Here is a 27,981-nt window from a genome sequence, read left to right on the forward strand (position 1 = left end):
ATGAAACAGATCGGTGGTTTTTGCAGAAACAGATAATACAACGGCAATGGGGTTTTTTTTTTTACTTGTGTGGGGAGGGATAAAAAACATAATATACGAGCCTTGAAAAAAAAAAAAAAAAAAGTATTCTCTTCGATACAAGCCCAAAGTGCTTTTATTGGATGTGAATCATCTCTACGGTAGAAAACAAGTCATCACAAAGCATAATGAACACCGTCACAAGGTGTGTGTGTGTGTGTGTGTGTGTGTGTGTGTGTGTGTTATTTCACCACTTAAAGGATTCCAGCTGGATCAGTTTGTAGCACATGAAGGACGGACAATGACCCCCAACACACACACACACACACACACCCACTTGTGCACGAGCGCGCCCACACACACACAAACACACACACACACACACACACACACACTTTTGAGACCAGCCTGTGGTCTTCACAACATTGGAGGATTTAACTTAATTAGCATGACTCAGGACTACAGTTCACAGAGTTCAGACATGTGACCGCGCACACACGCACGCACGCAGTCACGCAGTCGCAGTCGCAGTCACACACACACACACACACACACACACACACGTGAATAATGAATTACCATTCATTTACATTATGAGACGCTGCATCTCAATGGGTTATACCCTCTGACCAAATTCTGACAGTCCAACACAGCTTGTACATTCAATGCTACACGTCAGACACACACACACACACACACACACACACACACACACACACACACACACACACACACACGAGCGGCCTTGTAACCAGGCTCAGCTGTACTCCATCAAATCAGACTCTCAAGGCAGCAATAATATTAGCTACGTTCTGTTAACCCATTCTGAACGGGAACCCATTTTGGTGCGGGCATCATGTTATGCTTTAGCTATTGAAAAATAGCAGATCTACAAGCTCATAGCGCGCCACCGAGTGGCGCGCTACGAGCTTGTAGGTCTGCTATTTTTGAAAAATCGACAACAACGACTGACATTTTTAGAATCTGATCTCAGGTCAGAATTGGTTAATCAGACCAGTGTGTGTCCCGTGGAAACCTCGTATGAATCTGATCTCAGGTCAGAATGGGTTAAGACAAGCAACTGCATACCATGCCGTACAGTACGTGTGTGCAGAGGTGGACGGAATACTCGAGCCCATGTACTCGAGTATACAGACACATACTCTCCTGGTCAAATATTATACTACACTACAAGTACAACTAAGTAATAGCTCAGACAAAAATCATACTCAAGTAAAATAGTAATAGCTTTTAAAATATACTTAAAGTATTCAAAAGTACACGCTTTTAGAGAAATACTTACAGAACAAGTATAAAAAGTACATTTCTTTCTTTCATTTTTATATCAAATTGCTGTAATGTTTCCACAATTAATGTATAGGACCTTGTAGCTCTTTGTTCCAGAGACGAAAATATATATAAGCAAAGATTTGAGTTAAAACCACACCCGTGTGAACTGAGTGGTGCAACTCCCCCCTCTCTCCTCTCCTCTCTCTCTCTCATTAGCAGGAAACAGTGCAGCTGTTCTCTCTCTCTCTCTCCCCGTTTCTGGCACAACAGCGCCCCCTACTGGGACTCGTAGTCATACTGGTGCTCATAGTCACACAGGTAGGTTAACGTCACATAGGTGAAACACGGACATTGCTGCTCCTTGGGAGTGGTTGCACCACTCAAAAACGTTCTCTCTGAAATAATATTATACGCGAAAGCTCACGCTATATGAGCTTGTAGATCTGCTATTTTTCCAATAGCTATAAAGTTTAAAATAATGGGTTAATAAAGACACCAGCCATCCAGCAAATATACCCCGTTCTCAACTATACTGCCTTCCAAAAAAATCGCTACCAGAGCATCAAATGTCGTACCACCACTACACCACCACCCGTCTCAGTAACAGTCTCTTCCCCCAGGCTGCTGAACAGCTGACCTTGAACTGTATATATTGCACTTTTTTTGTATTTTGTGTTATTTCCTTTTGCACTGATAGCTGTGTTTGTTTTTGTCCCGTTTACACTGGTGTGTAGAAGACAGAGAGTGCTCGAAGCTAAAAATAATTCCATTCCATTCATACCCGAACCTGCACTGAGGTGCTCGCTTAGTAGAACACTAAGAGGAAAACAAATAAATAAATAAAAAGTACTCCGTACTTCTCACAGCCTTCCTAGAAATGCACTCACAAGTACAAGTTAAATGATATGTACAGATCCTCAGAATTCCTCAAAGTACATTATTCGCTCCGTTACTGTCCACCACTGCGTGTGTGTGTGTGTGTACGTGCATGTGTTTGTGTGAGTGTGCGCGTGAGTGCGTTTGTGTGAGTGCGTGCATGCATGTGTTTGTGCGAGTGTGCGCCCGTGTGTTTGTGTGAGGGTGTTGCGTGTTTGTGTGAGTGTGCGTGCGTGCGTGTGTTTGTGTGCGTGCGTGCGTGTTTGTGTGAGTGTGTTGTGTGTCCGTGTTTGTGTGAGTGCGTGTGTTTGTGTGAGTGTGTGCGTGTTTGTGTAAGTGTGTGTGCGTGTGTTTGTGTGAGTGTGTGTGTTTGTGTGAGTGTGTGCGTGTTTGTGTAAGTGTGTGCGTGCGTGTGTTTGTGTGAGTGCGTGTGTGAGTGTGTGCGTGTTTGTGTGTTTGTGTGAGTGTGTGTGTGTGTGTGTGTTTGTGTGAGTGTGTGTGTGAGTGTGTGCGTGTTTGTGTGTGTGTGTGTGTGCGTGCGTGCGTGCGTGCGTGCGTGTGTGTGTGCGTGTTTGTGTGAGTGTGTGCGTGTGTTTGTGTGAGTGCGTGTGTGTTTGTGTGAGTGTGTGCGTGAGTGTGTGTGTTTGTGTTAGTGCGTGTGTGTTTGTGTGAGTGCGTGCGTGTGTTTGTGTGAGTGCACGTGTGCGTACAGACCATTCTCCGGATACTAGCCTAGCGTATAGCGTCTCATGTGGAATACATAGCCAGCCCCCCCCCCTTCTCCCCCCCATCAAGTCAATTATCAAAATGTCATCGGCCGGTCCTCCAGTCCTGATAGGCCGACGGGGAGGGACGGAGGAGGGGCAAGAAGAAGGGATGCTTGAGCGCGGAGGAGAGGGAGATGCGATTGGTGGGCTCGTACTGCAGCATGGCCTCCAGCAGGTCCAGGAACTGGACGTGTTCCGCTCCGCTGGCCAGCAGGTGGCTCTGACGCATGGAAACACACAGTGATTGGTTGGTTGGTTGGTTGATTGATTGAGTGATTGATTGAGTGAGTGATTGATTGATTGATTGCAGAAAAAGCCCTCCTATAATACAGGTTTAATGTTGACTACAGAGGACTTGGACAATGCACGTGTAGCTCCCCCTGGTGGAGCAACTGTGCACATCTAGAAAAGTGACTGACTTCACTAGACAGTATTTTGGGTACCATATTCTCTCTCTCTCTCTCTCTCTCTCGCTCTCTCTCTAATGACATGTCTCACCCTCAGAGGTTTACATTAATGACCTGTCTCACCCTCAGAGGTTTACATTAATGACATGTCTCACCCTCAGAGGTTTACATTAATGACCTGTCTCACCCTCAGATGTTTACATTAATGACATGTCTCACCCTCAGAGGTTTACATTAATGACCCGTCTCACCCTCAGAGGTTTACATTAATGACCCGTCTCACCCTCAGAGGTTTACATTAATGGCCCGTCTCACCCTCAGAGGTTTACATTAATGACCCGTCTCACCCTCAGAGGTTTACATTAATGACATGTCTCACCCTCAGAGGTTTACATTAATGACCCGTCTCACCCTCAGAGATTTACATTAATGACCTGTCTCCCCCTCAGAGGTTTACATTAATGAGCTGTCTCACCCTCAGAGGTTTACATTAATGACACGTCTCACCCTCAGAGGTTTACATTAACCCCCTTGCCTAATTTTGATATTAACACTTGCCGCCATTGCCGTAGCCCTTCGGCAATTGTTGTTTTATAGTGCATTTGATCGATCGAGCCATAATGCTACTTACGTTAGCCGGTTAGCTAGCTGTGTTGTTAGCACAGCATTGGATCGTTCATCTTAGATCGTCGTCACCATAAGAATCCATTCTATCCGTTTCTTTCAATCGCCTGTATCTCCTATTCCTTGTCCCAGATGGCATTTTTGGTCAAAACAGCGTTTCTTTGATGGCACGAGCCGACGTTGTGGAGGGCTAAAGTGTACCGGCATGATCCAATCATGTAAACAAAGGTTGTCATGGCAACGTAAAACTGGCAGGAATAAGCCAACTTCCTGTTGAGGCAAAATGTGGCTTTTCAAAATAAAAGCTCAAATTAAAAAAATGCTGGCGTGAATTAGGTCCTAATTTCTCAATAAATGGTGGCAGTATAAGAGTTAATGACCTGTCTCACCCTCAGAGGTTTACATTAATGACCCGTCTCACCCTCAGAGGTTTACATTAATGACCCGTCTCACCCTCAGAGGTTTACATTAATGACCCGTCTCACCACCAGAGGTTTACATTAATGACCTGTCTCACCCTCAGAGGTTTACATTAATGACCTGTTTTACCCTCAGAGGTTTACATTAATGACCTGTCTCACCCTCAGAGGTTTACATTAATGACATGTCTCACCCTCAGAGGTTTACATTAATGACCTGTCTCACCCTCAGAGGTTTACATTAATGGCCCGTCTCACCCTCAGAGGTTTACATGAATGTGTCTCACCCTCAGAGGTTTACATTAATGACATTTCTCACCCTCAGATGTTTACATTAATGACCTGTCTCACCCTCATATGTTTACATTAATGACCCGTCTCACCCTCCGATGTTTACATTAATGACCCGTCTCACCCGCAGAGGTTTACATTAATGACCTGTCTCACCCTCAGAGGTTTACATTAATGACCTGTCTCACCCTCAGAGGTTTACATTAATGACCCGTCTCACCCCCAGAGGTTTACATTAATGACCTGTCTCACCCTCAGAGGTTTACATTAATGACCCGTCTCACCCTCAGAGGTTTACATTAATGACCTGTCTCACCCTCAGAGGTTTACATTAATGACCCGTCTCACCCTCAGATGTTTACAATAATGACCTGTCTCACCCTCAGAGGTTTACATTATTGACCCGTCTCACCCTCAGAGGTTTACATTAATGACCTGTCTCACCCTCAGAGGTTTACATTAATGACCCGTCTCACCCTCAGAGGTTTACAATAATGACCTGTCTCACCCTCAGAGGTTTACATTAATGACCCATCTCACCCTCAGAGGTTTACATTAATGACCCGTCTCACCCTCAGAGGTTTACATTAATGACCTGTCTCACCCTCAGAGGTTTACATTAATGACCCGTCTCACCCTCAGAGGTTTACATCTGTCCATGCCGTTGCGTCCAGGTCTATAGTTGTCCCTCCAGTTCAGACCTCCATGACGGACGTAGCCCAGCTTCCTGGACGGACAGACAGACGGACAGACAAGCGTACAGGTCACATCATGTCTGCTTCCCTGTGTGTGTGTGTGTGTGTGTGTGTGTGACTGTGTTATCATAGTTATCGAAAACTAACAAAATAACGAAAACTAAAATTGAAAACATTTTAGTTAACTGGACTGAATCAAAAAACTAAAAAAGTAAAACGCTAAAATTGTGCTTACAAAAACAAAAACAAAATTATAGACAAAATGCCCTTCTTTTTAGTTTTTCTCGTTACCAAAAGAAAACTAAAACTACACTAAAACTAATAAAAACTAAATTAAATACAAATTAAAAACTAATACAAACTAGCAAACCCGCTCTAAAAACAAATTAAAACTCACTCAATTAGAAAAGAAGAAACTTTTCTTTTCTAATTGAATCCATATTGTAATCTTGGTGTTTGTGTGCGTGTACGCACACGCACACACACACACACACACACACACACACGTGTTATTACCTGCTGGTGTGTAGCATCTTGGGAGGTAGTGGACCTAGAATCTTCTCCATCATGCCCAGGTGTTCTCTGTTGTCATGAGTCTAAAAACACAGCATGGACCAATCAGTAATCAGATGCTCTCGGTTGTCATGAGTCTAAAAACACAGCAGGGACCAATCAGTAATCAGATGCTCTCGGTTGTCACGAGTCTAAAACACAGCATGAACCAATCAGCGCACACAGAGACGGTATGGACCAAACAACTGAACACACACAGGCAGGTATATATGGACCAATCAACACACAGCATGAACCAAACACACACAGAGGCAGTGCAGGCACACTTTAGCACCACGAAGATGCCGAAAGGTCGCGAGCGGCAGTCGTCTCTTCCTGGTTTTTTTAGACGGCTGGTGGTTGGAAAATTAAGCTCCACCCACACGGGGCAAGCTTTTCCAGGAATCTGGCCGACGCTGCATTCTGCCACATGGGTGGAGCTTCAATTTCCATCCACCAGCCGTCTAAAAAAAACCCCAGGAAAAGACGTCTGCCAGGAGGCTTTTTGCCGTGCCTTGACGCCCAAGTGTGCTTACACCCAAACTGCATCCACACACAGTCGCATCACAAAGATGCCAAATGCCGCTCGCGGCAGGAGTCTCTTCCTGGTTTTTAGACAGCTGGTGGATGGGAATGTGGCTGCAACTTGTTACCAGTTACCTGTTAAGAGTGTGTTTGTAGGCAGTATAAGAGCAGTTTATAAACAGTATAAGAACAGTTACCTGGTAGTGTGTTTATAAACAGTATAAGAACAGTTACCTGGTAGTGTTTATAAACAGTATAAGAACAGTTACCTGGTAGTGTGTTTATAAACAGTATAAGAACAGTTACCTGGTAGTGTTTATAAACAGTATAAGAACAGTTACCTGGTAGTGTTTATAAACAGTATAAGAACAGTTACCTGGTAGTGTTTATAAACAGTATAAGAACAGTTACCTGGTAGTGTTTATAAGCAGTATAAGAACAGTTACCTGGTAGTGTGTTTATAAACAGTATAAGAACAGTTACCTGGTAGTGTTTATAAACAGTATAAGAACAGTTACCTGGTAGTGTGTTTATAAACAGTATAAGAACAGTTACCTGGTAGAGTGTGTTTATAAACAGTATAAGAACAGTTACCTGGTAGAGTGTGTTTATAAACATTATAAGAACAGTTACCTGGTAGAGTGTGTTTATAAACAGTATTAGAACAGTTACCTGGTAGAGTGTGTTAATAAACAGTATAAGAACAGTTACCTGGTAGTGTTTATAAGCAGTATAAGAACAGTTACCTAGAGTGTTTATAAACAGTATAAGAACAGTTACCTGGTAGTGTTTATAAACAGTATAAGAACAGTTACCTAGAGTGTTTATAAACAGTATAAGAACAGTTACCTGGTAGTGTTTACTAGAACGAAGAACGACTGACATTTTTAGAATCTGATCTCAGGTCAGAATGGGTTAATAAGACCAGTGTGTGTCCAGTGGAAACCTCGTATGAATCTGATCTCAGGTCAGAATGGGATAAGAGCAGTTACCTGGTAGAGTGTGCATCCCTGGTAGTATTCAAACAGGACACAGCCTATACTCCAGACATCACACTGATGACTCCAACCCAGCTCTGTGCACACACACACACACACACACACACGCACACACACACACACACACACACACACACACACACAGAGGACTTCAACCCGGCTCTTGCACACGCAGAATACATTAACACACTGCATGTGTGTGGGTGTGCGTGCGTATACACACTGTTACAGCATTATACAACGGAGGTGTTTACACACAGATCACGCCCAGGACTCATTTTAGCTGCAGTACCCAGTATGACCTCTGGGGCGCGGTAGTGCCGCGTGGAGACCACGGCAGAGTGGTGCTCCTGGTCGAAGGTGGCGCTCCCGAAATCCACCAACTGCACCGTGCTGTCCCTCACCCTCCTCTCATGTCGCTTCTGATGGGAGGAGGGGGGAGGAGAGGAGAGGAGAGGAGAGGAGGGGAGGGGAGAGGAGAGGAGAGGAGAGGAGAGGAGAGGAGAGGAGAGGAGAGGAGAGGAGAGGAGAGGAGAGGAGGAGAGGAGAGCCATGGTTTGATTTGTGCAAAGGAAAGCAGTGGGGTACACATAGTCTTAAGAACTTAAAGCTGCTATAAGCAATAATGTGTCAACATTTTAATGACCTTTTCTGTTTTTTGGTACAATTTTTTTTTCTGCATTCAAAGATTTTCCTAGAAGCTTTGTCATTGGTCGATTTGCCCGTCTCCTTCCTGATTGGTTAGTCATTGCGACAAGGTTTTTTTTTTTCTTTTTTCGACCAATGACAAGGCTTCATAGGAACATCTTATTGAATGCAGATTGTGGCCCCTATAGATGTGTGTCACAGAGACACATTTATTTTGGGAGCGTTCTACCCAATGCTGGCTGTCTGAATACAAACAAAAAAAGTCCTTACAATTTTGACATATTATTGTTTATAGCAGCTTTAATGTACACTTCTGACAAGTGAAAATAGTTCACAAGCTCACAACATGCCCGCAGCTCAATCATAAATCATTTAAATCATCTATTCTAAATCACGGCTGATAATTCAGGGATCTGTATAACTTTAATTAAAGCAACAGCGGGGCTTTTTGCAAATGTCACTCGTAATGTATACAGATGTATAGAATGATACCTGTGAGAGGTTGTACACCGTGTCGTAGTCTGAGCTGACGAACAACACGTTCTCCGGCTTCAGGTCTGTGTGAGTCAACTTGTTATCGTGAAGAACTGGGGAGAGAGAGAGAGAGAGAGAGAGAGAGAGAGAGAGAACACATACTGTATATGAATATCGTAGCAGATCTTGTGAGCTTGTTAGATGTGCTACTTTCACTATACCTTTGTGCTACATTCTCGAGTCTTGTATGGTGGAGTAGTAGGGCATAGAGATGATTTTGTACTATAAATACAATAAACTGAAACCGGAGTGACCTCATTGGTCGCTGCAGGCCGATGGAGCGACCTCATTGGGTCGCTGCAGTCCGATGGAGCGACCATAGTCTCCAACGGGAGGCGGAAGTCAAGCGAGGTGCGGAAGGAACGCTGCCACTCAAGTGACTATACTGGCCAATCACAGCACGTCTTTTCCGGGACTAACCCGTTTTACATGAATTGCCTCTGATTGGCCTACCGAACGTCCCCCTCTGTTACCTATACCCTTTGCTTCTGCAAATAGCTTGTAGATCTGGTATTTTTCAATAGCTAAAGTATAACATAATGCTTAACCCATTTTGGGGCTGGAACCCTTTTTTGGTGTTTTAAGCATTCTGTTATGCTTTAGCTATTGAAAAACAGCAGAAGCTCGTAGCCGAGCTTGTAGGTCTGCTATTTTTGAAAAGTCGTGAAAATGTGGCGCAAATCATTTGAATATATTCTTTCAGAGCGAACGTTTTTTTAAGTCAAATCTTTGTTGATGGGCCAGTTACATATACTTTTTGGGGTCTTTGACATGAAATATTATAGCACCACTGATACACAGAAACATGAGGTATTTCAGAAAACTGTCAGGATTTAGAAGACATTTGTAGAACCGTTCTCAGGTCTAAATGGGATAAAACACCAAAAGGTGCGTCTGATGTGATGGAGTTAAAATTAACCCATTCTGAACGGGATCCCATTTTTGTGTTAGCATCACGTTATGCTTTAGCTATTGAAAAATAGCAGATCTAAAAGCTCATAGCGCACCACCGAGTGGCGCGCTACGAGCTTGCAGGTCTGCTATTTTTGAAAAATCGAAAGAAACGACTGACATTTTTTTAGAATCTGATCTCAGGTCAGAATGGGTTAAATAATCAGACCAGTGTGTGTCCCAGTGGGAACCTCGTATGAATCTGATCTCAGGTCAGAACGGGTTAATATACTCACAGCTGACGGCGTCACAGATCTGGTGGGCCATGTGTCTGATGTGATGGAGGGGGTACGGCACGAAGCCGTTGCTCTTCAGGAAGTCGAACGTGCTGAGGGAGAGCAGCTCGAATACGATGCACACGTGACCCGAGTAGTTGAACCAGCACAGCATCTGAACACAGTGACTGACGGGAGAGGAGAGGACTAGTTAAACCATCTGAACACAGTGACTGACGGGAGAGGAGAGGACTAGTTAAACCATCTGAACACAGTGACTGACGGGAGAGGAGACGACTAGTTAAACCATCTGAACACAGTGACTGACGGGAGAGGAGAGACTAGTTAAACCATCTGAACACAGTGACTGACGGGGGAGGAGAGACTAGTTAAACCATCTGAACACAGTGACTGACGGGAGAGGAGAGACTAGTTAAACCATCTGAACACAGTGACTGACGGGAGAGGAGAGACTAGTTAAACCATCTGAACACAGTGACTGACGGGGGAGGAGAGACTAGTTAAACCATCTGAACACAGTGACTGCCAGGGGAGAGGAGAGACTAGTTAAACATCTGAACACAGTGACTGACGGGAGAGGAGAGACTAGTTAAACCATCTGAACACAGTGACTGACGGGAGAGGAGAGGACTAGTTAAACCATCTGAACACAGTGACTGACGGGAGAGGAGAGGACTAGTTAAACCATCTGAACACAGTGACTAACGGGAGAGGAGAGGACTAGTTAAACCATCTGAACACAGTGACTAACGGGAGAGGAGAGGACTAGTTAAACCATCTGAACACAGTGACTGACGGGAGAGGAGAGGACTAGTTAAACCATCTGAACACAGTGACTGACGGGAGAGGAGAGACTAGTTAAACCATCTGAACACAGTGACTGACGGGAGAGGAGAGGACTAGTTAAACCATCTGAACACAGTGACTGACTGACAGACTGGAGATACTAGTTAAACCATCTGAACACAGTGACTGACGGGAGAGGAGAGGACTAGTTAAACCATCTGAACCAAGTGACTGACGGGAGAGGAGAGGACTAGTTAAACCATCTGAACACAGTGACTGACAGGAGAGGAGAGGACTAGTTAAACCATCTGAACACAGTGACTGACTGACAGACAGGAGATACTATAGTTAAACCATCTGAACACAGTGACTGACAGGAGAGGAGAGACTAGTTAAACCATCTGAACACAGTGACTGACGGGAGAGGAGAGGACTAGTTAAACCATCTGAACACAGTGACTGACAGGGGAGGAGAGACTAGTTAAACCATCTGAACACAGTGACTGACGGGAGAGGAGAGGACTAGTTAAACCATCTGAACACAGTGACTGACGGGAGAGGAGAGGACTAGTTAAACCATCTGAACACAGTGACTGACAGGGGAGGAGAGACTAGTTAAACCATCTGAACACAGTGACTGACTGACAGACAGGAGATACTAGTTAAACCATCTGAACACAGTGACTGACTGACTGACAGACAGGAGAGGACTAGTTAAACCATCTGAACACAGTGACTGACGGGAGAGGAGATACTAGTTAAACCATCTGAACACAGTGACTGACGGGAGAGGAGAGACTAGTTAAACCATCTGAACACAGTGACTGACGGGAGAGGAGAGACTAGTTAAACCATCTGAACACAGTGACTGACGGGAGAGGAGAGGACTAGTTAAACCATCTGAACACAGTGACTGACGGGAGAGGAGAGGACTAGTTAAACCATCTGAACACAGTGACTGACTGACTGACAGACAGGAGATACTAGTTAAACCATCTGAACACAGTGACTGACAGACAGGAGAGACTATAGTTAAACCATCTGAACACAGTGACTGACAGGGGAGGAGAGGACTAGTTAAACCATCTGAACACAGTGACTGACAGGGGAGGAGAGGACTAGTTAAACCATCTGAACACAGTGACTGACTGACTGACAGACAGGAGATACTAGTTAAACCATCTGAACACAGTGACTGACGGGAGAGGAGAGGACTAGTTAAACCATCTGAACACAGTGACTGACTGACTGACAGACAGGAGATACTAGTTAAACCATCTGAACACAGTGACTGACAGACAGGAGAGACTATAGTTAAACCATCTGAACACAGTGACTGACGGGAGAGGAGAGGACTAGTTAAACCATCTGAACACAGTGACTGACGGGAAAGGAGAGGACTAGTTAAACCATCTGAACACAGTGACTGACTGACTGACAGACAGGAGATACTAGTTAAACCATCTGAACACAGTGACTGACTGACAGACAGCAGATACTAGTTAAACCATCTGAACACAGTGACTGACAGGAGAGGAGAGACTAGTTAAACCATCTGAACACAGTGACTGACGGGAGAAGAGAGGACTAGTTAAACCATCTGAACACAGTGACTGACGGGAGAGGAGAGACTAGTTAAACCATCTGAACACAGTGACTGACGGGAGAGGAGAGGACTAGTTAAACCATCTGAACACAGTGACTGACGGGAGAGGAGAGACTAGTTAAACCATCTGAACACAGTGACTGACGGGAGAGGAGAGGACTGGTTAAACCATCTGAACACAGTGACTGACGGGAGAGGAGAGACTAGTTAAACCATCTGAACACAGTGACTGACAGGAGAGGAGAGACTAGTTAAACCATCTGAACACAGTGACTGACGGGAGAGGAGAGGACTAGTTAAACCATCTGAACACAGTGACTGACAGGAGAGGAGAGGACTAGTTAAACCATCTGAACACAGTGACTGACGGGAGAGGAGAGACTAGTTAAACCATCTGAACACAGTGACTGACAGGGGAGGAGAGACTAGTTAAACCATCTGAACACAGTGACTGACTGACAGACAGGAGATACTAGTTAAACCATCTGAACACAGTGACTGACAGGAGAGGAGAGGACTAGTTAAACCATCTGAACACAGTGACTGACAGGGGAGGAGAGGACTAGTTAAACCATCTGAACACAGTGACTGACAGGAGAGGAGAGGACTAGTTAAACCATCTGAACACAGTGACTGACGGGAGAGGAGAGGACTAGTTAAACCATCTGAACACAGTGACTGACGGGAGAGGAGAGACTAGTTAAACCATCTGAACACAGTGACTGACTGACAGACAGACAGACAGGAGATACTAGTTAAACCATCTGAACACAGTGACTGACAGGATAGGAGAGACTAGTTAAACCATCTGAACACAGTGACTGACGGGAGAGGAGAGACTAGTTAAACCATCTGAACACAGTGACTGACAGGATAGGAGAGGACTAGTTAAACCATCTGAACACATGGTGACTGACTGACAGACAGGAGATACTAGTTAAACCATTTGAACACAGTGACTGACGGGAGAGGAGAGGACTAGTTAAACCATCTGAACACAGTGACTGACGGGAGAGGAGAGGACTAGTTAAACCATCTGAACACAGTGACTGACGGGAGAGGAGAGACTAGTTAAACCATCTGAACACAGTGACTGACGGGAGAGGAGAGGACTAGTTAAACCATCTGAACACAGTGACTGACGGGAGAGGAGAGGACTAGTTAAACCATCTGAACACAGTGACTGACAGGGGAGGAGAGGACTAGTTAAACCATCTGAACACAGTGACTGACAGACAGGAGATACTAGTTAAACCATCTGAACACAGTGACTGACGGGGGAGGAGAGACTAGTTAAACCATCTGAACACAGTGACTGACGGGAGAGGAGAGGACTAGTTAAACCATCTGAACACAGTGAATGACGGGAGAGGAGAGGACTAGTTAAACCATCTGAACACAGTGACTGACGGGAGAGGAGAGACTAGTTAAACCATCTGAACACAGTGACTGACAGACAGGAGATACTAGTTAAACCATCTGAACACAGTGACTGACGGGGGAGGAGAGACTAGTTAAACCATCTGAACACAGTGACTGACGGGAGAGGAGAGACTAGTTAAACCATCTGAACACAGTGACTGACGGGGGAGGAGAGACTAGTTAAACCATCTGAACACAGTGACTGACAGGGGAGGAGAGACTAGTTAAACCATCTGAACACAGTGACTGACGGGAGAGGAGAGGACTAGTTACACCATCTGAACACAGTGACTGACGGGAGAGGAGAGACTAGTTAAACCATCTGAACACAGTGACTGACGGGAGAGGAGAGGACTAGTTAAACCATCTGAACACAGTGACTGACTGACAGACAGGAGATACTAGTTAAACCATCTGAACACAGTGACTGACGGGAGAGGAGAGACTAGTTAAACCATCTGAACACAGTGACTGACAGGAGAGGAGAGACTAGTTAAACCATCTGAACACAGTGACTGACTGACAGACAGGAGATACTAGTTAAACCATCTGAACACAGTGACTGACTGACAGACAGGAGATACTAGTTAAACCATCTGAACACAGTGACTGACGGGAGAGGAGAGGACTAGTTAAACCATCTGAACACAGTGACTGACTGACAGACAGGAGATACTAGTTAAACCATCTGAACACAGTGACTGACGGGAGAGGAGAGGACTAGTTAAACCATCTGAACACAGTGACTGACGGGAGAGGAGAGACTAGTTAAACCAACACAGTGACTGACAGGGGAGGAGAGACTAGTTAAACCATCTGGAGAGGACTATAGTTAAACCATCTGAACACAGTGACTGATAGGAGAGGACTACATAGTTACACCGTCTGAACACAGAGACAGACAGACAGACAGACAGACAGACAGACAGACAGACAGACAGACAGACAGACAGACAGACAGACAGACAGACAGACAGACAGACAGACAGACAGACAATTTAGGCATTTACAAGACAGTGACAGACAGACAGAAAGACAGACAGACGGGAGAGGACTAGTTGAACCATCTGAACACAGTGACTGAAAGACGGGAGAGGAGTAGTTAAACCATCACAACATCTGGTTATTAAAGTTTATTACAGTTAACTAAAACTGGGTTTACAAAACGAACTAAAACTAAACTATAGAAATTATAGACAAAATGCCCGTAGTTTTATGTAATTATATTAAGCTTAAACATGCTTACTGTTCCAAAAATATCAAAAGTTACAATAGGAGGCAGGGCGTTTAGGTCCCAGGCACCGCAGCTGTGGAACCTTCTCCCGGCTTCGGTCCGTGGGGCTGACACGCTCTGCACATTCAAGACTAGGTTGAAAACCTTTCTCTACGACAAAGCCTATGGCCAGACTTGTCTCCGGGTCTAGCTGGATACCATGGTCGTACATTGTTGTGTGGGTTTGTCTCCCAGCAGTACTTGTAATATACACTATATAGGCTCCAGTAAGGCCTGCCACTAATCCAGCATCCGGGGAATCTCTCCCCGGAGTCTCTTTTCGTCCTCCCCGTCGCAGTTCTGTGGACCTCTAATATTAACCCCCAACTGACCGCCGAGTGTGACCGTGGATCAGGCCTCTTCATGGAGCCCACCAGAAGTGTGACCTGGACCCGGCCTCACAGAGCTCGACCTGGACCAGATGTGGACCAGACCCCTCCACGGAGCCCACCTGTCTATTCTCTGTCTTTTCTCTCTGTCTATCTCTCTCTCTCTCCCTCTATCCCCCCCCCCCCCCCCCCCCCCAACACGGTCGAGGCGGATGGCCGCCCACCCTAGAGTCGGGTTCTGCCTGACGTTCCTTCCTAAAGGGGAGTTTTTCGTTACCATTGTCGCAATGTTGCTTGCTCTGGGTGGATCTTTGTTGGTTGTAAAGTGTCTTGAGACAACTTGTTGTGATTTGACACTATAATAAAATTGAATTGAATTGAAGCTTAATCTGTAACTGAATATATATATATATATATATTTTCTTTTAAATGCTATCTTTTCTTTTGTTTTTATTACACAATACTTATTTTGGCACCTTTCAGGTAAGTCAGGTGCAGGATTCAAAAGGGCCAAAAAAAAAAGAGACTCTCACTTTCCCTTAAAAACAATAGCTGATCTTACAAGGCTAATTGCACATTGTTTTAAATTATATACTACTTGTAAAGTAGCCTGGCTAATAAGACTAACATCACACAACACAGGCAGGCAAATTGTTTTTTGCCAACGGCTGATTCGGTCTGGCTTATTAGCCAGGCTATACTTGTAAGGGTAAAGAATATACCCTCACAAAAAACATGCAGTAATCCTGGTCTCTAAACTGCCTCCCCCCTGGCCAGCCCGGTGGCACCCGATGGAGGGGAAAAGGAACTGTTCCTTCCACCCGCTATACGTCCGGGCGGGGGAAACTCCCCCCCCCGTCACGTGAAAAGCAGCGTGGACTCCTCATGCATAGAAGGAAGCATGAGGTTGTCAGGGGAAGTGTAGGCGGCTAGACGCCCAGGATTACATTAGAAAATTGACACTGACTGGGTAAAAAAAAAAAAAAAGGAAATGCAAAATCCTGGGACAAAAATTATAGCAGATCTACAAGCTCTCCTGCCCCCGACAGACAGCGACTATAACATTCCGTGTGGGTTTTGTTAGGGGGAGAAACTCACTGCTGCTTCAGAGGGTCGCACTCTCTGATCTTCTCCAGGACTTTGATCTCCAGCTTGGCCGCTTCTCGGAACTTCTCCTGGCTCTTGATGACCTTCACCGCGGCCTGAGGTCCTCCTCTGCAAAGCACACAACAACCCCACTATAGCGTTAGAACTTAACCCATTCTGACCTGAGATCAGATTCTAAAAATGTCTTCTATACATCCTGACAAGTTTTCCATTCTGACCCGAGATCAGATTCTAAAAAATGTCTTCTATACATCCTGACAAGTTTTCCATTCTGACCCGAGATCAGATTCTAAAAATGTTTTCTACATCCTGACAAGTTTTCCATTCTGACCCGAGATCAGATTCTAAAAAAAAATGTCTTCTACGTCAAGTCGCTCTTCGATTTTTCGAAAAATAGCAGACCTACAAGCTCATAGCGCGCCACTCGGTGGCGCGCTATGAGCTTGTAGATCTGCTATTTTTTTCAATAGCTAAAGCATAACGTAATGCAAACACCCAAAATGGGTTCCCCGCACAAAATGGGTTAACAGTAGCCAATACTGTAACAGTAGTAATCACCACCAGGGACGTGCAGGGGCACACACACACACACACACACAGGGGCCTGAGAAAGGTGTTAAGTGTGCTTTAGGGAGATAACGGGGCGGCGGCGGCGGGGGGTCACATTTCATGGCGGTGATTAGTGAGGGCGATGCAGGTGGCGGTGTCGGGTGTTGGCCAACGGAAAGCCGGTTCAAAGATATTCCGCCCCACCATGTGGAGCCTCTTGTTGTGTTTGCATTGCCTTCATGGCTATAACCGACATTCCCAAATAATAGCACTTAGGAGGACAGAGGGGTGAAACGAGGGAGGGGTTATTATTGGCTAAATTATAGACCCCCTGGGAGACTGTGGACTGTGCGAGTATATTGGGTTTAAGTACGATATAAACGATATACGAGGTTAAAGTCCCAAACTAAATCTTGAACGGCGCTGAGTTTTATATAGCCATAACTCAATTTACGAGTAACGAGTTATACACGGCACTTGAAAGGACCTAGTGTGCAGAGAGACGAAATGTTTTTTATAAATCGTCACGGAGTCTGTATACGTCACTGCTATAGTGTGTGTCTGTGTCTTTGCCCTTGTGTGCGTGCGTGTGTGTGTGTGTGTGTGTGTGTGTGTGTGTGTACTGCAGGGGTGCCCCACCCTTTTCGGACTTGAGAACTATACTTTCAAAATGACCAGCTCCGCAAGATCTACCCACCACCATTGCTGAACATTTTAAATAGTTTAAATATGTACCTGAGGGTGCTTTAAGAAACAGCTGCGCTGGCATTACATATAAGACAAATTGGTATAGGGTTTATTTTGCTATACCGATGTTTGTGCACAGCAACACTCTTGAAAACAAAATATTGCATCGTGGATTTGAGCTCGACAAGCCCTTTTTTTATGTCAATCAATCAAGTCACGTTTAATTCAAGTGGCAGTTTTAAACATTGTGTTATAATTTAGCTATTGAAAAATAGCAGATCTACAAGCTCATGCTATATACAGTATATATATAATATATATATATACACACACACACACACACACACACACACACACACACAGGTATATAAAGCCAATGTCGCTATGCATTCAGCGACTAGACTGTCTGTCTGCCTTCCTTCCTCCCTCTTTTGGGGGGGTACTGGGTACCCCAAAATTACAGTGAAATTAGAACAAAATACGACAATTTATTTTTCGGCCGGCGCAGCAAAAATGCCCAGGGGGGGGCCCTGAAATGTTGTCTAGCCCAGGGGCCCTTAATGGGAGGATAAATCCGGCCCTGGGCGATACGATACGATACGATACGATTCAATGATTTAAAATCGATAAAATAAACTGTTTAGCAAATACATTAAATATGTGTGAAACTTGTGGGCAGTGCATGTGTTTTAAGGGAAAGATTTATTATGGATATAAATAAATTAAGCACAGTGATTCTCTGGCAAAAGGGATGGACATTGTACTTGAACACATTATGGACAAACCCACGCCTTGGCATGAACACAGAGAGAATACACACATTTTCCGATAGACCAATTGTATAGATATTGAATGGAAAAGTAATCAAACCCGTCTTTTTCCTTTTTCTTCTAAAAATTTGCTAAATACAATGCACAAGTAGTTTAATTATGATTCAAATTGATTATTTAGACATTGCAAACCGATTCGACACCGATCATTTCCATTGCAAAACGACACGACACAGAGTCAAGCGACACGATACTTGCGGTTTACATATCGATACACTCAGATTTTTAAGCGGTGCGACCACTTCCTTAAGTGACTATGTGTGTGTGTGGGTGTGTGGGTGGCTGGGTGGGTGTGTGGGTGGCTGGGTGGGTGGGTCTGAGCACGAAACCAGCATGGTTGTAACTCTGTCGTTTCTCAACCGTTTCGGACGCGGGGCGGCTCGCCGGAATCGGGCCGGGGCACCCTGGGTGCGTTCCTGTGGGTCTGGAACACCCCCCCCCCCCCGGGGGACCCCCACACGGGGTTCCACCACTTACTTCACACGGGTGTGATTTTGTGATTAAAATCGATATTTCGATACGGTTACCATTTCGTTACACCCCTAGTATAGTTAGTGTATGTGATAACCCATTCTGAACGGGAACCCCTTTTGGTGTCGGCATCATGTTATGCTTTAGCTATTGAAAAATAGCAGATCTACAAGCTCATAGCGCGCCACCGAGTGGCGCGCTACGAGCTTGTAGGTCTGCTATTTTTTTTAAATCGAAGAACGACTGACATTTTTAGAATCTGATCTCAGGTCAGAATGGGTTAATCAGACCAGTGTGTGTGTCCAGTGGAAACCTCGTACGAATCTGATCTCAGGTCAGAATGGGTTAAGAGTACAGTATGCATTCACCTGCCATGGTCCACACACTGCAGCACCTTCCCGAAGGTCCCCTCCCCCAACGTGTTGACCACCTCATCTGAAAACACAACGTCATCATCGTACAGACGTACACGCCACTATAATACACACTGGAAAACATTACATTAACACTCTACACGTCCCATGTTGGGGACATCAAATCCTTTCTGTGTTTTAAGCATCATGTTATGCTTTAGCTGTCGAAAAATTTGTAGATCTACAAGAACTTGTGGGTCTGCTATTTTAGAAAAAATCGTGAAGATCTTTGAATATATATATTCTTTCAGAGTGAACATTTTTAACTCAAATCTTTGCTTCTGGGAGGGGGGGGGGGTCCCTGGAACAACATATTTTCTGATGTGGGTCGGCGGCCAATTACATATATTTTGACATGTGACCTTTGACCTACATGTGTCCTGCAGGAGGTCTCCGGTCTTGTAGAGGAGGTGGCCGTCCTCGCTGTCTCTGCTCCGTCGTCCCCGCCTGTGGCTCCGCTGGGGTCAGAGGTCACAGTTAAAAAGGGTACATATGGGGGAGGGGGAAGAAAAAATACAAGTAAGTTAAATATACACATTACATTTAGTGTCCCTATTCTGGGGGGGGGCGTTTAGCGAAAATATGGGGCGGCTCAGGGGTAGAGTGACCGGATGGGGAACCGCAAGGTCGCCAGTTTGAACCATAGACTGTAAAAAAATATGGACAAAGCGTTCTCCGGGTCTAACATGAACGTAAAATGAAGCCTGTCAGTCCTTGTATTGTAAGTCGCCATCTTTCTAGATCCGTTTTGGCCCAGCTGGCCCATTGGCTGGCCCAGACAACGAGGCGGGACTTCCCCCCCCCCTTCTTCTCTGTTGGTTTTTATTTTGACTCGAGTGGGTGGGGGGATCCCGTTCATAGACTGTAACGGTAGCCACGCCCCTCAGAACATACGCGACTTCATGGTCATTTTTTTAAATAAATGGGACCATCATTTTCCAAAAATAATTTTATGACATTAGAAATGAGACTTTAAACTAGTGACTGGAAGCAGAAAGTATTCATGACCATGTTTATTAAGGTAATACAGTCTAGGTGAAGTTGGGCCCAAATACATGGACTTCTATGGGGCTATGGGTTTTTCTGGGTCCAATGACAGCGCCACAACAGGTCATTATATGAACTTTCAGGAAATCCCGATTTCCTCGGTGGCTTCACAAAATATCTGTCTGACTCCCCCCCCCTGGTTTGAACCCAGAGTTATAGTGTCGAAGTGTCCTCGAGCAAGACTCTGAACCCCGATTGCTCTCGATGTGCTGGTTGGTGGGTGCCTTGCATGGTTTCCTCATGCGGTAATCGGTGTATGAATGTGTTAGGTGTGAATGGGTGTGTGAATGGGTTGAATGTAATGCACAATCTCTGTAAAGAGCCAATTGGATAAATTTGGCGCTATATAAATGCACCATTTCTTATATTTATACATATATATTATATAACCGATCTTGTAGATCGGCTTTTTTTTCCAAAATTTGGCATAGCCGAGTCACGCGCTACCCGGGTGTGAGCGATCTCTTTCTGAATGAATAAAAGCAAACTAAAAGCAATCAGCAGGGAGAGCCATGGGGAGATAAGTCGTAAAAGTCATTATCGGCAGGAAATTGGTAAAGGATTTGTAATTAATTAATCGAACACTAGAAAAAGTGCCCTTCTGGGCACAGGTCTCCACCAGGAGGATAGGAGTGTGTGTGGTGTTTGGCAAAATGTTTAAGAGTAATATCATGTTGTGTGTGTGTGTGTGTGTGTGTGTGTGTGTGTACAGTATGTGTGTGTGTGTGTGTGAGAGAGACATCGCTTGGCCTGTTGTAGCGCCACCATGAGGCTGATTTGAAAACTGTCAAGTGGCATTTCTTCCTCAGCCTCGTGGGAATATGCATGCACAGTTTCACCGCAATCGGACGCTGCGTCGAGGAGTTGTGGCAATTTGTACAAAACGGGTACAAAGCGGGCTACTCCTGAAAGGTTTAGAAGCCAATCGTAGGCAATGAAGGTGGATTATGAGAAATCAAACAAACCCGTCTTGATCACATGACCATGTGTACCGATTTGCGTGAAATTGGGATAAAATCTGAAGGAGTAATAATAGCAAAATGTGTTTTACATATGTCGGCCTCCCGGTGGCGCTATAAAGAGCAAAAATGTCAGGCAAAATTTGACCTGGGAAGCAATTATTTTCATTTAAAATTTCTGTAAATAATGAATCAAAAATGTATATCCGTCAGAAATTCCCAGCAGTTTGGTGTGCATAGACAGACGGACGGACAGACGGGAGTTTCCAGACGTATACACAAACAGATGCCGACGATGAAACCACCCCGTTGTCTTCATATACAAAGAATGCAAAGAACAGAGTTATAGTGTGCCCTCTGGGCAGACTGTCCTTGTCAAGTACGTACGTAAGCCTTGCAGAGCTATGAGGCCCACAGGGCAGCTAGGAGACCATCACCCCCTACATACACACCCCTGGACATGTAAGCACACCCTGACCCTGCAGTGTTGTTTTTGGCATAGTTTGGAATAGTTTATTTAGTTTTCTCGACTAAATCTATACAGTCGATTTAGTCGAACACAATGTATGTTGGTGGGCTTTGATGCCGTGGTAATGACCGTCGTTTTTTTTTTCACTTTTCGCTGAAAAAGCCGATCTACAAGCCCGCGACGCGTTGTGAGCTTGTAGATCGTCTATATGTTCAGCATGCAGCCAATTGTAAAAATTACTTATACTGGATCTCTTGTCCACTATAGTCCCTTCATAACATTCTTGTCTATAGTTTTTATTTGTTGACGAAATTGTCAGTATATTTAGTCTTATAGTTTTAGTCATCATAGTTTGTTTTTATTTAGTTCATTTAGTTTTAATCAGTCAAAAAGGTAGTCGACGGACATTTCTCGTCGACGAAATCAACACTGGTATCCTGACGCTATATTATAGCATGTCTTGGGGGACTTCCCCGCAATCCAACCCTTGACGCCGAGTGCCGAGCGGTCCATTTCTCAGAGTCTTTGGTGTATACATGACCCCGCGGCCGCGGGGATCTAACCTCCCGACCTCCCCAGTCCCAGGGGCGGGGCGGGCGGACACTCTATATAACCACAAGGCCACTGAGCTGTGTTACTTGTCAAGTGCACCCCCCCCCCCCCCCACCCCCCCATTAACCCTGGCATCGTTGGGCTTGGAGGTTAAAGGTGAAAATGTTTACGTTCGAGAGAGACTCTCTAAAGTGAGTGGATCAAGTTCACAGACTCTGGTTGGGGCGGCGGGTAGCCTACTAGTAGAGAGACCTTTTGAAGTTGGAACGGGACTCGGATGGCCGCCGCTGGTGAACGTTTCACAAGTCGACGAGAACCTGTCTCTCATCGGCCCATACAGATCTACAGCTGTGTGTGTGTGCAGTGTGTGTGTGTGTGTGTGTGTGTGTGTGTGTGCGTGAGTGTGCGTGGCTGTGTCAGTCTGTTCCCATCAGCTGTCAGCCTGGTATTAATATCACACACCCAACAGTGCTGAACAAGCGACTTCTACATGTGAGGAGGTGTGTGTGTGTGTGTGTGTGTGTGAGAGTGTGTGTGTGCGCACGCGTGCATGCATGGTTGGAGAGAACACAGCACATTGGGAGCAGCATGAAGTAAGTCGAAACTAGAGCATCGTGCACACATACACACACACACACACACACACATACACACGCAGTGTGGGGTTGTTGTTGATACTTCAGGACAGAATGCAGGAATAATGCTAATATAATATAGTTTGTGTGTACATGAGAAGAGATTGATTGAGCTACAATTATGATTATGTATTGTGCATTATGCATTATCACTAGTGTTATTTTTTTGTATCATTACCGTTGTCGTAAGTTAGTGGAATTAGTATAGCTATTCCACTACCACTGTGAAAGGCATGACGTATATAACACACATTTCACATGCCATGGTGAATTATTTGGATCCATGTTTTACGCGGTCTAGTCCCATGAAAAAAAAAAAAACCACAATTCAGATTATTAAGAGGTCGTGGCTGGTTCCACTTAAGTTAATCATCATCGTACAACAAACGGTAACAGATATCTCCCATCTATACAAGCTCACAACGCCATGCATTGGAATGTCGTGTTTTTGCGATCAGTTTTATTTTTTGCGCTTTTTTTGTGTCGTTTCTCCAAAACATATGGGGTGTTTTCATTTACTGGCATATAATGACATGATGGACTATGCAATGCATACTGTTGGTTGTATTCATTGTGTATATATATATATATCACCCATTCTTGAGATAAGGGACAAAACTTTTTTCAAACTGGATTTTTTTTTTTTTTAAGATACATTCAAATCAAATAGATGTATTTGTAGACACAGGTCTCAACTACCAATCTTGAGAAGGAACAGGTTTTTCGCATAACATTTCTTTCTAAAATGGGACATTTATGCACTTAATACCTGATTCATGTCAACTCCGTCAGACACACTAAAATCCCTTTTAATTGAATTTTATCATTTCAACAATAATATAAAGTCCTCAGTTATCTTATAATGGCTTTCAGTAATCAAGTTAAGTAATACAAATCTTTTAATATTATTTTGTTCCAATATCACACTATTATGAAATATCCAATTTCTCAAAACCGTCATTTCAACCTTTATTTTCAATATTATAACATGAAAACCATGTAAAAAAAAAAAAAAAACATCATTACGTATCATTTCAGTTGGTGTTTCAATACATAAGCACAAAAGATTTGACAGCAAATTTTCTATTTCTTTGGAAATTAACAAAAACATCACGGGACGAACGTCTGACGGAGTTGACGAACATCTGACGGAGTTGACAAGTTTAACTGATTTAGGTTCTAGACCACCTAGGATCGTGATTCTGGTGACTAATCCCACATTTTCAAGGATGAGGACTATTTAGATTTGCCCTGTGAACACGGCAGCCATTTTTCAAAATGGCCGCCAACTTTCTGTTATTTCCCAATAACTCCAGTTCTACACCACCTAGGATCTTGATTCTGGTGACTAATCATACATTTTCAAGGATGTGGGATACATTGGTACTATTTAGATTTGTCCTGTGACCATGGTAGACATTTTTCAAAATGGCCGCCAACTTTCTGTTATTTCCCAATAACTCAAGTTCTACACCACCTAGGATCTTGATTCTGGTGACTAATCATACATTTTCAAGGGTGAGGAATACAGTTGTACTATTTAGATTTATCCTGTGACCATGGATGGTAGACATTTTCAAAAATGGTGGACCTGCTATTATTTTACCAATTTACTCAGGGAATATTATCAGAATAATAAAAAATCTGTGAATACATTTCTTACCAATAATTTTCTTCACCAATGTTTGTAAAGGTGTCTACTAACATATCCCACATTGGTTTCTATTTGACCACCCTAGGGGCATGTTTGACAGCTGCTGAAAGTTGGGTACCATCAACAACCAATATAAGGCTAAATGTTCTAAATTTCATTATGCTTTAACTAGCATGTGGCATGTCAAACTAGGGGCTTTTCATGATTCTGGATCCATTCCAAGCATTAGTTTTGCACAAAAAACACTACGTTGGCTAAAAACGGCCATAGCCATCATCACAGATGTGATGAGGTCAGCACATGTCGGCACATTTGGGCAAGTGGCTATGGCCAAACTAGGGGGTCTATGGCCAAACTAGGGGTCAAACTCCTTGGGCTAAATTTGGTGAGGTGAACAGTGAGCAGTGAACAGTGAGCGAAAGACTGAAGACAGAAGATTTGGCTTCAGGACCATCAGGCAGGATGTGCAGACACTGAAGGCATCAGTGTCTTTCTCTGTGTCCCCAGCATGTCAACCAAAGCAATGTTACCAAATCAAAGGAGCCTTCACCTCATGTCACCTGGGGCTGGGTGAGCAATCGTATTCTGTATCTAAACTCACAACTAAATACAGACACTTGGCCAGACTGCCGTTTGAAAGGGTCAAACCCCTCATCCTGATTGGGGAAGACCACCCCACCTAATCACACCAACCGAACAAGTGAGGTTGGGGCCTCCAGGTGGGCCAGCAGCCATCTGCACAAGACTGGGCTGGACCCTGCAGGAAAGCAATCTCCAGCCAAGACAATGTAAGTTGACTATAACAGAGCCCCAGAACACAGAGCTCAGGAGAAGGATGGAGAAACACTGGCAGGAGGCCACCAAGATACAATGCCCCAGAGACCCAGAGTGTGCCACCACTGGCAGTAAGGAGATCAACTGCTGCAGCAAAGATGTCATGAAAGGCAAGTCTCCACCAAAAAAAACCCTGAACCTAATCGGGGTGTCAAGAGACCAAAGTTTCTCCCCCACAGTTCCCTGCAGTGGCCAGTGAAGTCAAACTGTGCATCTGTACCTGAAAGGGGCAAGTCAAAGGCCAGAAAGCCCACCTCCTTTTAATGTCCTGTCAGTAGAAACTCAACCTGCACCTGAAATAAGCCCTTACCTCTCCCAGAGAAAGTTCATCCTTGAAAATGTAATGATTAGTCGCCAAAATCAAGATCCTAGGTGGTCTAAAACTTGAGTTATTGTAAAATAACAGCAGGTGGCGGCCATTTTGAAAAAAAAAAAGGCTGCTATGGTCACAGGACAAATCTAAATATTACCAATGTACCCCACATCCTTGAAAATGTATGATTAGTCACCAGAATCAAGATCCTAGGTGGTGTAGAACTTGAGTTATTGTAAAATAACAGCAGGTGGCGGCCATTTTGAAAAATGGCTGCCATGGTCACAGGGAAAGTCTAAATTGTACCACTGTATCCCTCATCCTTGAAAATGAGGTCTTAGTCACCAGAATCAAGATCCTAGGTGGTGTAGAACTTGAGTTATTGTAAAATAACATCAGGTGGCGGCTCTTTTGTAATATGGCTGCCATGGTCACCACGAGACAAATCTGTGATGGCCCCATAGCCAAAAATGTTCCTTAAGGCATGCTCTAACTGTGTGCCAAATTAGAATACTGCCCATTATTCAAAAACAATAATTTTATTGTTTTAGGAACACTTTTGTCAACTCCGTCAGATACACGTCAACTCCGTCAGACACAAAATCTGACGGAGTTGACGTCTGACGGAGTTGACAAAATGGCATTTGTTTTCATCTTAACCCTCTTTAGTACAATGTAGCCATTTTGTTTTTGCTTAATTTTGTTAGCTAAACCTAACCCCTAAACTAAAATAATAAACATTATTTTGGAATTCTTAACAAAGATCATAAAAATGTCCTGACGGAGTTGACATGTAAAAGCTGTGACCACATTGTTATCAACATTGTTTGTTTAAAATATCAAACAATTGAATGCTTGTCAGACCAGGTACTCCACTGTTGCAACAAATATAAATGGGACTTGGAAAAGGAGTCTTCAGGCTAAATCTGTCGACAATATTTTCTGATTAATTTAAGACTTTTAAAAAAACCTGACGGAGTTGACGGAGACGTGGGACGAACATTTGATATGAGATATTTAATAGAAAATATAAATTAAAATTAACTGTGTATATTATTTGCTATGTTGTTGACAATGTACTTTAATTTAGTATGTATATTTATGTGATTGTGACAGTATTAGACACTTTTTTGGCAGTTTGAAATTGTGGCCACTTGCTGGGGACAGGCTAAATACAGGCCTTTTTGGGTACAGGGCCTGCTTTTAACTAATTCAGATGGAATATGAAAACAATTATAATGAAATTAAGGGCATAATAATACACAACTGTATTACACTTAACTTTGCAAGTGCTTTTATTTTTATGAATTAATTTCTTTTTTACATAAAATAAGGCTCTTATGTGTGGGACATGTTTTTTCCACTTTTGTCCCTCATCTCAAGAATGAGTGATATATATATATATAAACCTTGAAGTAAAGTTGTGATACTGTGATAGTAGCAAGTAGTACGCAGCACTGTTAGTATCGGCATTAGGCATGTTGTTATTATTTGAAGATACTCACTGACAGGCAGAGGCACAGACCGTCCAGGAAACTCTTCAGCACCGAAGACAACTTCGTCTTCCCCATAACGGAGAGAGACAGACCGACGGAGAGGGACAGAGACGCACACAGGCAGACGGACAGCGACAAGAGAGAGACGCAGAGACAGGAGGAGGACTCGGGGATCGACAGACGGACGGACGGACGGACGGACGGGCACAGGGACAGTACAGAGACTATATAACCGAGATGTAGAGAGAGATGAGACAGACTCTGAGACAAGACAAGAGAGGAGACAGTCACACACAAAGAGAGACAGACACAGGAAGAGAGAGGGAGAGAGAGTCGGTGATGGAGAGAAGAGGTGGAATGTGTAGGAAGCGACAGCGGGTAGAAGAGGTGAAGAAAGGACACAGAGAGCTAGAGAGGACAGTTGTGAGAAAAACAGACAAACAAGACGGAGAGGCAGACAGACAGAAAGAGAGACGAGGGGGAAAGTATCAGAGACACAGAGGACAGAAATAAGAGGAGAGAGGAGTGGAGATGGAAGGAGAGGAGGTTACAGTAGGAGAGAGAGAGAGACGGTATTAAGACAGATACTATTAATAAGTTGTTGGTCAGGACCTCCGGGGACTGAGAGAGATAATGAAGGGAACAGGAGAGAAAGATGAAGAGAGGAGACGGTAAATACGTTATCTCCTGCCCCCTGCTGGTGGTGGTCTTTTTTTCC

General features: G+C 44.2%; 1 protein-coding gene across 1 annotated transcript; it reads right to left on the minus strand.

Annotated features, from left to right (window-relative positions):
• Window positions 1-21: 21 nt before the first annotated feature.
• LOC308318482 (dual specificity protein kinase CLK2-like) lies at window positions 22-27,979 on the minus strand. The gene is made up of 12 exons (XM_080768053.1): window positions 27,273-27,979; window positions 19,678-19,762; window positions 19,260-19,326; window positions 16,346-16,462; window positions 9,832-9,998; window positions 8,603-8,697; window positions 7,755-7,884; window positions 7,457-7,539; window positions 5,904-5,983; window positions 5,329-5,419; window positions 1,101-3,171; window positions 22-843 (listed from the first exon to the last, which is right to left on the minus strand). Exons 1-11 carry the CDS (start codon window positions 27,336-27,338, stop codon window positions 2,995-2,997), a joined length of 1,158 nt encoding a protein of 385 aa, XP_080624179.1. The 5' UTR covers window positions 27,339-27,979; the 3' UTR covers window positions 22-843; window positions 1,101-2,994.
• Window positions 27,980-27,981: the final 2 nt, after the last annotated feature.

This window comes from Protomyctophum bolini (genome assembly GCF_963924005.1).
Source record: "Protomyctophum bolini genome assembly, chromosome: 7".
Taxonomy (NCBI): domain Eukaryota; kingdom Metazoa; phylum Chordata; class Actinopteri; order Myctophiformes; family Myctophidae; genus Protomyctophum; species Protomyctophum bolini.